General features: G+C 44.7%; 1 protein-coding gene across 2 annotated transcripts in view; it reads right to left on the reverse strand.

Moving 5' to 3' along the window:
• Positions 1-13437, reverse strand: part of exd3 (exonuclease 3'-5' domain containing 3) — a 65775-nt gene that overhangs the window by 48957 nt on the left and 3381 nt on the right. For both annotated transcript variants that reach the window (XM_035783049.2, XM_035783048.2), the window contains exons 2-13: positions 11644-11718; positions 7576-7640; positions 6894-7055; positions 6328-6513; positions 6069-6122; positions 5847-5986; positions 5333-5439; positions 5160-5233; positions 4947-4985; positions 4620-4786; positions 4351-4498; positions 3773-3974 (exon numbers count right to left, since the gene is read on the reverse strand). In XM_035783049.2, the coding sequence (XP_035638942.1) occupies positions 3773-3974; positions 4351-4498; positions 4620-4786; positions 4947-4985; positions 5160-5233; positions 5333-5439; positions 5847-5986; positions 6069-6122; positions 6328-6513; positions 6894-7055; positions 7576-7640; positions 11644-11668 (1369 nt within the window). In that variant the 5' untranslated portion in view covers positions 11669-11718. The remainder of the gene's footprint in view (positions 1-3772; positions 3975-4350; positions 4499-4619; positions 4787-4946; positions 4986-5159; positions 5234-5332; positions 5440-5846; positions 5987-6068; positions 6123-6327; positions 6514-6893; positions 7056-7575; positions 7641-11643; positions 11719-13437) is intronic.

The following is a 13437-nucleotide window of genomic DNA, read 5'->3' on the forward strand; positions in this document are numbered from 1 at the left end:
GTGTGGAGTGGTCTTACCTATTCTTTGCTCTAAATAAATTTGGTCTGGGGGACAACTTTATAAAACGGGTGAAAGTTTTATATGATGATCCTCAGGCTGCTGTCCTTACTAATGGGCTACGGTCAAATAGCTTCTATATACAGAGGTACCAGACAGGGCTGTCTTTTGTCCCCTCTCCTCTTTGCACTTGTTATGGAACCACTGGCCGAGGCCATCAGGGTAACGCCTGCTATACAGGGGCTGCTCATTGGTGATGTTCACCATAAAATAAGCTTGTATGCTGATGATGTCCTGATATTCATCTCTAGTCCCGAGACTTCAATTACATCTCTTATTAATATTATTGAATTCTCAGGCTACAAGATTAACCTAACTAAGTCAGAGGCTATGCCACTTGGTAGCCTACACTCTGTACCTAAAATAGTCTCCCTCAGGTTTTATGTATCTGGGTATATTTGTAACGCCTAAATTTTAGCAAATGTACAAAGCCAATTTTGTTCCCTTGTTTGATACAATAAGACAGGATCTGGAGCGCTGGAACTCTCTCCCGATTTCATGGTTGGGTAGAATATCCCTCTTGAAAATGAACATTTTACCTAGACTACTTTACCCAATCCAAGAGATCCAAGTATTACTCTCAAATAAGGTAATAAAGGATGTAAATGGATGGCTAAGTTCCTTTATATGGAGTAAACACAAGCCAAGACTTAAAATAGCAATATTGCAGCTGCCAAGTTCTATGGGTGGCTTGGATCTGCCCAATATCAGGTTCTATCAGTGGTGTGCCCACCTATGTTATATTTCTGACTGGATCACAAACGATGACTCCTCTATTTGGTAGACATTGAGACTTCTCTTTCAAAATACCCCTAACAGGATATTTTATTTTTCAGAAGTTTCAAGTCTGTAGAAGATCACTGCAATAATCCCATTACATTTAACACACTCAAAGTATGGAGGTCAGTTCAACGCTTCCTGGGAAGGTCCAAACCAACCTCTGCTCTTACCCCAATTCTTAACAACCCAGATTTTGGTCCAGGATTGCTGGCTTTCACTTTTGGCTTAATAAGGGCATACGCAGACTAAATGACTTATTTGCTGATAAGATTTTGTCATTTGAGCAGATGGTCGAGAAATATTGACTCCCAAAGCAGGACTTTTTCCACTTCCTACAAGTAAGACATATTCTGAAGAGCACCACCTTATTTGGTAACCCTGATATGTCTGTCATTGAAATAACGTTTTTTTTCCCACAAAGGAAAATGTCTGTAAGTCTGTTTTATGATGCTGTAAGGTCCTTTTCTGCTGTCAACACAGAGGGTGAAACAAGTGTGGGAGAAAGAATTGTCTGTTACTATTGACAAAGAGAGGTGGGAGGACATTTGGAGATATGCAAAAACAACATCTATATGTAATCGTACTAGAGCAATCCAATTAAGAATAATACACAGATTGCATATATCCTCAAATCACAGACATGCTTTTAGCCCCTCTTCCTCTTCTCCTCAGTGTCTTAAATGTAAAACTGATACAGGCACCCTAACACATTGTTTATGGTCATGTACCAAAATACAAAGATAATGGTCTGGTGTTCTGCAAGAAATTGAAAAGATCCTAGGGGTTGATCTAGAATTGGACCCAGTTTCTTTACTGTTAGGTCTCCCTAGTAGGCATGTTACTTCTGTGGGTAAGAGGAGGCTTTACAACATCCTTACCTTCGCAGCGAGGAAAAACATCCTTTTACAGTGGATTAGTGATAAGGTTCCTTCTATTAAAGATTGGCATAAGATACTATTTGAATGGGTGCCTCTGGAATATCTGACATGTACATTGCATTCTAAAACAGATCAGTTCTACAAAGTATGGGAACCTTATCTAAATGACCTAGAACCTGAGGTATCAGCTATTATGCTACAAGGATTCTCTTAGAATGGTGGTGATCTATGTATTTCATAATTACACTGTACGTTCCGTGTGTGGAACCTAACTTCTTGGTTTAAACTGAGCTTTCTTGTTTAATTTCTGTTTGTAAATTTGTTTAAAATGTATATATTGAGAGACGCAATGATGGTGATGGGGTGAGAGAAGCGCCGAGCAGGAAGAGGAAAATGGTGTACGTATGTATGTATGTATGTATGTATGTATATATATATATATATATATATATATATGCAGGTATGTGTACGTGAGTGCTGTTTTTCTTGCTTTGTCTCTGTTGTTGTATCTCTTATTATGGGTGAAAATTGTGAAATTCCAATAAAAATACTGTTACAAAGACACTAACAGCTTACAGACGGTAGGCAATTAAGGTCACAGTTATGAAAACTTAGGACACTAAAGAGGCCTTTCTACTCTGAAAAACCCAGGGTCCCTGCTCATCTGTGTGAAGGTGCATTAGGCATGCTGCAAGGAGGCATGAGGACTGCAGATGTGGCCAGGGCAATACATTTTAATGTCCTTACTGTGAGACGCCTAAGATAGCACTACAGGGAGACAGGACAGACAGCTGATCGTCCTCGCAGTGGCAGACCACGTGTAACAACACCTGCACAAGATCGGTACATCTGAACATCACACCTTAGGGACAGGTACAGGAGGGCAACAGCAACTGCCAGAGTTACACCAGGAACGCACAAACCCTCCATCAGTACTCAGACTGTCCACAATAGGCTGGACTGAGGGCTTGTAGGCCTGTTGTAAAGCAGGTTCTCACTAGACATCACCGGCAACAACGTTGCCTATGGGCACAAACTCACCGTCGCTGGACTAGACAGGACTGTCAAAAAGTGCTCTTCACTGACGATTCGCGGTTTTGTCTCACCAGGGGTGATGGTTGGATTCGTGTTTATTGTCAAAGAAATTAGCGTTACACCGAGGCCTGTAATCTGGAGCGGGATCTATTTGGAGGGAGAGGGTCTAGGCCGGTGTGTCACAGCGTCATCGGACTGAGTTTGTTGTCATTGCAGGCAATCTCAACTCTGTGCGTTACAGGGAAGACATCCTCCTCCCTCATGTGGTACCCTTCCTGCAGGCTCATCCTGACATGACCCTCCAGCATGACAATGCCACCAGCCATACTGCTCATTCTGTGGGTGCCATGGCCAGCGAAGAGCCCGGATCTCAATCCCATTGAGTACATCTGGGACCTGTTGGATCGGAGGATGAGGGCTAGGGCCATTCCCCCCAGAAATGTCCGGGAACTTGCAGGTGCCTTGGTGGATGAGTGGGGTAACATCTCACAGCAAGAACTGGCAAATCTGGTGCAGTCCATGAGGAGGAGATGCACCACAGTACTTAATGCAGCTGGTGGCCACACCATATACTGACTGTTACTTTTGATTTTGACCCCCCCTTTGTTCAGGGACACATTATTCCATTTCTGTTAGTCACGTGTTTGTGGAACTTGTTCAGTTTATGTCTCAGTTGTTGAATCTTGTTATGTTAATACAAATATTTACACATGTTAAATTTGCTGAAAATAAACGCATTTGACAGTTTTTGCTGAATTTATTTTGATTTGTCTAACACTTTTTTGGTTAATACATGATTCCATGTGTTATTTCATAGTTCTGATGTCTTCACTGTTATTCTACAATATAGAAAATAGTAAAAATAAAGATAACTCTTGAATGAGTAGGTGTGTCCAAAACTGTTGACTGGTACTGTAGGTCTGGTCGACACATGGACAGACAACAGAAGGCATATCAAGACCCATTCCACAAATGTTTTGAAGACAAAAATAAATCCAATATACACCAATCCCTTCACTCACCCAGCTTGAGGACCGTGGTAGCAGAGAAGAGGCTCCTGATGAAGGTGACAGTGATGTTATGTTGAGAGAATCCATGGGCACACAGGTCCAACAGGAACACCTGGCCTGGCACTGCTATCTGGATCAAAGCTACCCTCTGCTGGGGAGACACTGCACCGAACCCTGCCCTCCACTCCATATCCACCCCTACTATACAACCAGGCTGGAGAACAGGGGAGAGGAGGGAAGATATTTTGGGGTTGTGAATAAGGTCTACACCTGTTGTATTCCGTGCATGTGACTAATAAAATTTGATTTGATAAATGTTATTATTTTACACTGTTTACATTTTTCATAGGTGCTTACATGGGATTTAGTCTGCAAGTTTTCTACAAGAGATCCTTTATAAACTAAAATGACGTGCTGTCGGACACACACACACACACACACACACACACACACACACACACACACACACACACACACACACACACACACACACACACACACACACACACACACACACACACACACACACACACACACACACAAGCCAGTGAGGAGTCATCTGTGGAACCACCTCTCTGATTGATTGATACCTGTAGCACTGTGTCTCTGCAGCGCTGTAGCCCCTCCACGGTCTCCAGGAAGTGGACATGGTCCCTGGTGATTGGCAGCTGGTAGAACCTATCACGGTGTGCCTGGGACGGGTCCCACGACTCAGCATTGCAGCCTTTAGATACCTCCCTGAAGAAGAGGCAGATTGAATGAATGAATATATGAGAAATATGTGGACTGCGGACAACAGAGACGTAGATTGACTGATAGATTACATTTATTTTCCTTCATTCTCTCTACAGCTCTGTACCTCAGCGAGGGTGGTAGGCTCTCCTGTGTGTCCCACACCCCAAACGGCAGACGATCTTTGGGGAGACCGTAGTGTAGTGACCACTGGGCAGCGTTGACCATCCCACCATACTTAACCATCAACTCAACCAACTGGATTTGCAGCTCTGGGTCGTCTGCCACTGTCGACTGATCATACTCGTCAATGCAGTGAACACTGAACACACACACCAATCAACCAACCAACCAATGACGGAGATACTGAAATTATATCATGCATGGGCCCTGTTGTGTGTGTTTTTAAAAGACTAAACTAAGCAAATTGAGAAGCTGATTTCACACGTCGTACCTGTACATGGTCCCTCCAGTTCTCCTCTGACATGCCTTTCTGAAAGTCAGAGATGGTGAGAAGTGAGGACATGTGAATGGGACGGGAAGCAGAGGCCTCACAGAACATAAGGTAACATACTTTAATTGACCTGATTGCAAGTAACTCTGCATAAGAACGCCTGCTAAAGGACTGAAATGTATCACGTTAAACGGACCCAGGTTTGCTGCTTACCTCTACAAACCTTTTATACATGAGGAAACGCATGGAGTCTGATTTACGCTTGTACACAGAGTTGGGACACAGGCCTGCAAAGTGAAACCATTGAAACCAATGAAAATGTAGAGCAGGCACACTGATGATCGGTGATACACATGGGCACTATCAGAACGAACACACACACACACCTGGGTCAATGTTGAATTTCTCCATCAGTCGGAACACTTGTTTGCTGAGCATCTTGGGCTGGATTTGATCAGTTTGATGTTTGGAGAGGGACAAGCGGGGAAACTGCCTGCAGTGAAGCACAAGGAAACATAAACCACCCACTAATGCCACACACACACAGAAAGAGTTGCGCGCACACACACACACAAACAGAAAGAGTTGCGCACACACACACACGCACAGAAAGAGTTGCTCGCGCAAACACACACACACGCACGGAAAGAGTTGCGCGCACGCACACACACACACAGAAAGAGTTGCGCGCGCGCACACACACACACACACACAGAAAGAGTTGCGCGCACACACACACACACACACACACACACACACACACACACACACACACACACACACACACACGCACGGAAAGAGTTGCGCGCACACACACACACACACACACACACACACACAGAAAGAGTTGCGCACACACACACAGAAAGAGTTGCGCGCACGCGCACACACACAAAATACCTGCGTAGTTGTGCTATGCTGAAGTCAGGATGGCACCAGGAGTCCAGCAGTGTGACCATACGTTCCTCCAGTCTAGGATGGCCCCTTACAAACGACTCGGCCATAGGAAGCTTGTCCTGTAGAATCAGAGGGACACACATCTGCAACACACACGGGGGGGGGGTGTCACGGTTTAGTACCAACACACAACTTTGCTTTTAATAACAGGTTCTGATCGCTCACCTCCTCCATATCCACTTCATTCTGAAGCTCCAGTTTCATGCTTAACAACGCAGCCTGAAAAACAATGAAAACGTTTATTTAAATTGTGAAAATCCCCAAACATTAATTTTGATTCCCCCCCAAAAAAAATATGTATAGTTTTTATTCATTCACCTAATATAGCTTTGTCTGACTCCATCATGATTAACCCATTTGATTCCCATCCACCCCGTCACACCACAACAACCAGATGAAGAAGAATAGCAGAACACCAACCCACCTCCCTGTAGCAGTTGACAGCCTGCAGTTTGATGATATGCAGCCTCAGGATGCTCCGGTCCAGATTCCCCAGCTGGTAGATGTCTATGAGAGGATCCATGAAGCTGGGCTGGGCGTCCGTGAGAAGGCTGAGAGCACGACGCTGCAATCCCAATTTAGAGACCTCTGGGACGGCCTGGAGGGTCACCTGGAGGTAGGTGAGATTTACAATTGGCGCTTCGTGATTATTTTCTTTAGCTCAAAGTAGCGACATGTCTTAATTAATAAACCACAAGCATACAGTGCCTTTGGAAAGTATTCATACCCCTACCCCCTTTTTTCCACATTTTGTTACGTTACAGCCTTATCCTAAAATGGATTCAATTGTTTGTTGTTTTCATCAATCAATACACAATACTCCATAATGACAAAACAGAACCAAGTTTTTTTTTTAAATCATATTCAAGTGAAATAAAGTGCTGGCCATTTTATGTGAACTATTTTTGGTTCCTGGCACCCTTTATACTTGTTTACAATAGAGGATCTTCAGTGGAACGGAGCGTGCTGTTTTCCTTTACTGAGACGGACCTTGGGATGTGTGCGTCTCCAGCGCTCAAACTCCATGAGGATGCTGTGGCCCATGGTGGTGGCCTTCCCCTTCTGCCTGCCTGGACAGCCCTCTAGGACACACAGCAGGTCCTCTAGGGGTGTCTGGAAGTCTGAGAAGCCCTTGAAGGCTACAGCTCGCAGCTGAGAGGACAGGGGAAGAGATGAATGGAAGGCAGGGGAAGGGGGGGGTTTAGATACACACTCTCCATCTGTGTCAAATCAATCTCTGCATATTAACTTTTATGCTAAAATCTCAAATTCACACATAAAGCTATCAGTTGCATAACACTTTGTTTGGCATTAAAGTATTGAATCTTGTTTTAGATTTAGATTTTTTTTTTAGATTTTGGTACTCACAGTACTCTGTCACACACTTTCCCTTTCTCATTCAACATCTCTCACAATTTGCACAGTTAGTCAATATCTACAAACAATGCGTGTCTGTTTGAGAGATTGTAATCTTGAGGCTTGATCTTTTACACAATATTTCAGACGCACAGTCATTCACTCAACATTCTCATAGATATACCCAGTATAGACCTGGCATGCGACATGATGATGCACTGCTGGCTCATTCCTTCCCTCAAGCTTTTTCCTCACACACACACATACACTGTGAAGTTGACGACATTCACACTGTAAATGCAGCTTTCTGTCTCACCGGCTCTAGCTCTTTCCTGGTCCAGAAGTCAAAGAGTTGTTCTCTCAGTGCCGTGGGGTCAGCACCTGGAGGTCACACAGTTGATATGGGGTTACACACTGACCCCTACTGACCTCTCACCCCAACCTGTCATTGGCATAGGGGTTAGTGTGTTTCTCACTCTCTTTCAGCTCCATTTTTCACTCACACTAGATATGCCTAACCTCCCGAATCCTGAAGCATAACAAACACACTAGCACATGTTGTTTCTGAAGTCAGCCTATTGCTACACTAACCACTCCATCAATGTTTATATCACTACTACTGAAAGTGGAACTGACAGAATTTTAGCAACATGACATCTTATTAAAATCGGTTCATATACACCCCCCAGGAAGAATATACTTTTAAAAAACATTTTCTGACAAGCCAGCACTTAGATATGGTCATTTTCACAAATTCTTAGAATGTTTGTGAATTACGTATAGTAAGGCATGTGAAAATGATATAACAATATAGAGTAGGAAAGCGGACGTACATTCAGACAGTAAATAAAACATTTGTCTCGTCCAGGACCGGAGTGGACGCAAACTGGTGCACCACAGACCAATCAGAGCTACAATAGCCCTTTATACAAACAAGCCAATTGCCACACAAGCCTGCCATCATTTACTTTGAACTGGACTGTGTGTTTACAGGCAGTAGCAACAGCGAGACTTTAAAATCATTCAAACGTATTTGCCAAAAGCCACAAAATACACCTGAATGAAATTGCACTGAAACGATGTAGAATTGTAGCCTATTAATCCTTCTGCAGCTTGCCTGCCAATGCATACTTATCCCAACCAAACACCTAAGCTAACTGGCTAAAGTTAGCTAGCTTGCTCCTTTCAGACACAAATGAGAGAACACTTTGACCAGTTTACTCGCCCTAGCAGGGCTGGTTAGCTAGGCTGTTTACATGTTATCTAGAGGGTTCGTGACTAACTGACTTTTTTTGCCTACGTTTTTTTTTTTGCCTTTGTCTCAGCCTCCAGTATTTATGCTGCAGTAGTTTGTGTTGGGGGGCTAGGGTCAGTTTGTTATATCTGGAGTACTTCTCCTGTCCCATTCGGTGTCCTGTGTGAATCTAAGTGTGCGTTCTCTAATTCTCTCCTTCTTTCTCTTCTCTCTCTCTCTCTCTCTCTGAGGACCTGAGCCCTAGGACCATGCCCCAGGACTACCTGACATGATGACTCCTTGCTGTCCCCAGTCCACCTGGCCATTCTGCTGCTCCAGTTTCAACTGACCTGAGCCCTAGGACCATGCCCCAGGACTACCTGGCATGATGACTCCTTGCTGTCCCCAGTCCACCTGGCCATTCTGCTGCTCCAGTTTCAACTGACCTGAGCCCTAGGACCATGCCCCAGGACTACCTGACATGATGACTCCTTGCTGTCCCCAGTCCACCTGGCCATGCTGCTGCTCCAGTTTCAACTGTTCTGCCTTACTATTATTCGACCATGCTGGTCATTTATGAACATTTGAACATCTTGGCCATGTTCTGTTATAATCTCCACCCGGCACAGTCAGAAGAGGACTGGCCACCCCACATATGCTCTCTCTAATTCTATCTTTATTTCTCTCTCTCGGAGGACCTGAGCCCTAAGACCGTGCCCCAGGACTACCTGACATGATGACTCCTTGCTGTCCCCGGTCCACCTGACTGTGCTGCTGCTCCAGTTTCAACTGTTCTGCTTTACTATTATTCGACCATGCTGGTCATTTATGAACATTTTAACATCTTGGCCATGTTCTGTTATAATCTCCACCCGGCACAGCCAGAAGAGGACTGGCCACCCCACATAGCCTGGTTCCTCTCTAGGTTTCTTCCTAGGTTTTGGCCTTTCTAGGGAGTTTTTCCTAGCCACCGTGCTTCTACACCTGCATTGCTTGCTGTTTGGAGTTTTAGGCTGGGTTTCTGTACAGCACTTTGAGATATCAGCTGATGTACGAAGGGCTATATAAATATATATATATATATATATAAATTCGATTTGATTTGATTTACCAACACGGTCATATTCAGTGGGTGTTGTGTGATCGTAAATTCATCAGCTATTCTGCACTCTGGCACACAGACGAGAGTGCTCTGAATTGGAGTAGAAAGCCAGAGTGAATTTGCGAATGTAGGAGATATGTTGTTCCAGTTCTTGCCAGATAACCAAATGACACCTGCATCTCTAGTTGTCCAATGACATGACATCCTTCTACCAGCTAGCTGGCTAACGTTAGGCTCCATCGTTTTAGCTTGCTACCTAAATAGATACACTAGCCTATTAGCTAGTTTGACTGTATTGACATTACCAGCCTTAGTTGCAACCTGTATGCTCTCGTTGGCTGGCCCTCGCTTCATATTCGTCGCCAAACCCACTGGCTCCAGGTCATCTATATGTCTTTGCTACGTAAAGATGTATTTTCTGCGCTTTCTGCCCACATCAGATATGTCTATGTCCTGGGAAATGTTACAACCTCATGCCAATCACATTAGTCTACATTAGCTTAACCATCCCATGGGGAAGGACACTGATCCTGTAGAGGGTAAGGGGAGGCAGGTAGCCTAGTGATTAGAGCATTGGGCCAGTAACCAAAAGTTGCCATACCAGGCGGTGAGGCAATGCTCTCGACGGTGCAGCTACAGAACTTTTAGAGGATCTGGGGATCCATGCCAAATAAGTCTCCTGGAGGGGGAAAAGGCATTGTCGTGCCCCCTTCAAAACGTTCTTGGTGTGTTTGGACCAAGACAGTTTGTTGATGATGTGGACACCAAGGAACTTGAAACTCTCCACCTGCTCCACAACAGCCCATCGATGTGAATGTGGTGATCAGGCCTACCACCGTTGTGTCATCAGCAAACTTATGTACGTACGGTCACTGTGGGGACGACTGCAAACGAGTTAAAACGTTGTCAGTTCCCCTTTAAGAATAACTGGATTATCATTAACTCAAAAGGAGTGGGATAGGATAGTATTAACAGCAGTTGTTTAGGGTTACTGACCGAGTTTTGGAGAAGTTCTGCTTTGCTTTTGGTTTGATTTAAAGCCATAACACCCTCTGAGAACAGAGGACAGGGCACATATTTTGGAGGGCTGGGGTTTAAAAAGGCCTTGTAACAAAAGGGGAGGTGTAGACTGGGTATGTTCCTAAGCATTCCCAAAAGCTCTTGCCTCGCTCTCCCCCCTCCTCTCCTTCCCAGGCCTAGTGTTCCTGTTCCCCTCCCCCCACTGCTGTCTGTTTGTCTCGGATTTCCCCAGGAAAGGGCAACGCGGTGGTCACGGTGTACAAAATCCAGCCTTCCTGACGGACAGCCTGGGAAAGCAGACCAAAGGGCTTCTCTCTCTCTTTCTTTCTTTCTCTCCCTACCCACACTTTAACTCTCAGGTCTTCATGGATCAGAGCTGGTTCATGCCTACACAACAGAGACACTTTCCAGACTCACCAAAGCAAAGCAAAACACAATGCATGGCGGAAGAACATAGCACACTTCATAGAAATCGTATACATCTTTCTCCCTCTCCGTTGCTATTCTCTCTACTTTAGCAGTTATCCCCCAACCTAATTCCACAGAGAGAAAAAAAGAGGGGGGGGGGGGCTCAGGAATGTGGAACATGTCGCTTCTCAATTGTCTGGGTGAGCTGCTGAGTGACAGGTAAGCAGGGACTCAGAGCTGTATATGGAGGAGCACTCCACTTGGGAGTGTGTGTGTGTGTGTGTGTGTGTGTGTGTGTGTGTGTGTGTGTGTGTGTGTGTGTGTGTGTGTGTGTGTGTGTGTGTGTGTGTGTGTGTGTGTGTGTGTGTGTGTGTGTGTGTGTGTGTGTGTGTGTGTGTGTGTGTGTGTGTGTGTGTGTGTGTGTGTGTGTGTGTGTGTGTGTGTGTGTGTGTGTGTGTGTCAACTTTTATACCTTTACACCTGCCGGGACTATCCTTCCTGTCATTCCGACAGAGGCAAAACTATACCAGAACATGTGTGTTTGTGTATTTAAGCTTGGTGTCTGGACTGATGCGTGTGTGTAGGCCCCAGACAAGTGTTTGTTTGGCTTAACTACTGACCCAATTGTTGTGTCGCCTGGCTCATTCCTCTCCAGTGGGTTGTGCTGCGTCGTAAGTCTGAGGGGTCTCACGTTCCTAGGGGGGAGGAGGGGAGACAATGTGAGGGAGGGGGAGACAGTATTGGGCGGAGATACATACTGGTAGTTGAGTTCAGCAACAGACGGGAATGCCTGTTCTGGTATACAAACAAACATCAGGGTGAATGGGGACATACCCTGACTGGCATTGCAGGCCTGATTAGCAGCACCTGATTGGTGGGAATTCACAATATAATGCGTAGACACTTCCTGACTGGGAACATTTAATTAGTTATTGACTAAAGTTCAGTTATGCATCCCAAACTCAAACCATAATTTCATCCACATTAGAAATTTTGAGTTATTTTCTGATCAAATAATTTTCACATTTCTTGTTGTTATATTCATTTAAATGACATAGTTGCTACTAGAGGTCGACCGATTATGATTTTTCAACGCCGATACCGATTATTGTGGGACCAAAAAAGCCGATACCGATTAATCGGCCAATTCTTTTATTTGTTTTATTTGTAATAATGACAATTCCAACAATACTGAATTAACACTTATTTTAACTTCATATAAAACATCAATAAAATCAATTTAGCCTCAAATAAATAATGAAACATGTTCAATTTGGTTTAAATAATGCAAAAACAAAGTGTTGGAGACGAAAGTAATATGTGCCATGTAAAATATGTGCCATGTAAGAAAGCTAACGTTTAAGTTCCTTGCTCAGAACATGAGAACATATGAAAGTTGGTGGTTCCTTTTAACATGAGTCTTCAATATTCCAAGGTAAGAGGTTTTAGGTTGTAGTTAATATTTACATTTACATTTAAGTCATTTAGCAAATGCTCTTATCCAGAGCGACTTACAAATTGGTGCATTCACCTTATGACATCCAGTGGAACAGCCACTTTACAATAGTGCATCTAAATCTTTTAAGGGGGAGGGGGGGGAGAAGGATTACTTTATCCTATCCTAGGTATTCCTTAAAGAGGTGGGGTTTCAGGTGTCTCCGGAAGGTGGTGATTGACTCCGCTGTCCTGGCGTCGTGAGGGAGTGTGTTCCACCATTGGGGGGCCAGAGCAGCGAACAGTTTTGACTGGGCTGAGCGGGAACTGTACTTCCTCAGTGGTAGGGAGGCGAGCAGGCCAGAGGTGGATGAACGCAGTGCCCTTGTTTGGGTGTAGGGCCTGATCAGAGCCTGGAGGTACTGAGGTGCCGTTCCCCTCACAGCTCCGTAGGCAAGCACCATGGTCTTGTAGCGGATGCGAGCTTCAACTGGAAGCGAGTGGAGAGAGCGGAGGAGCGGGGTGACGTGATAGAACTTGGGAAGGTTGAACACCAGACGGGCTGGGGCGTTCTGGATGAGTTGTAGGGGTTTAATGGCACAGGAAGGGAGCCCAGCCAACAGCGAGTTGCAGTAATCCAGACGGGAGATGACAAGTGCCTGGATTAGTATTTATAGGACTATTTCTCTCTATACCATTTGTATTTCATATACCTTTGACTATTGGATGTTCTTATAAGCAATATAGTACTGCCAGTGTAACAGTATAGCTTCCGTCCCCCTCCTCGCCCCTACCTGGGCTCGAACCAGGAACATATCGACAACAGCCACACTCTAAGCATCGTTACCCATCGCTCCACAAAAGCCACGGCCCTTGCAGCGCAAGGGGAATAACTACTCCAAATCTAAATGCGAGTGACGTTTGAAACAGTATTAGCGCACACCCAGCTAACTAGCTAGACATTTCACATTGGTTACACC

The sequence above is a fragment of the Oncorhynchus keta genome, chromosome 12 (genome assembly GCF_023373465.1).
Source record: "Oncorhynchus keta strain PuntledgeMale-10-30-2019 chromosome 12, Oket_V2, whole genome shotgun sequence".
Taxonomy (NCBI): domain Eukaryota; kingdom Metazoa; phylum Chordata; class Actinopteri; order Salmoniformes; family Salmonidae; genus Oncorhynchus; species Oncorhynchus keta.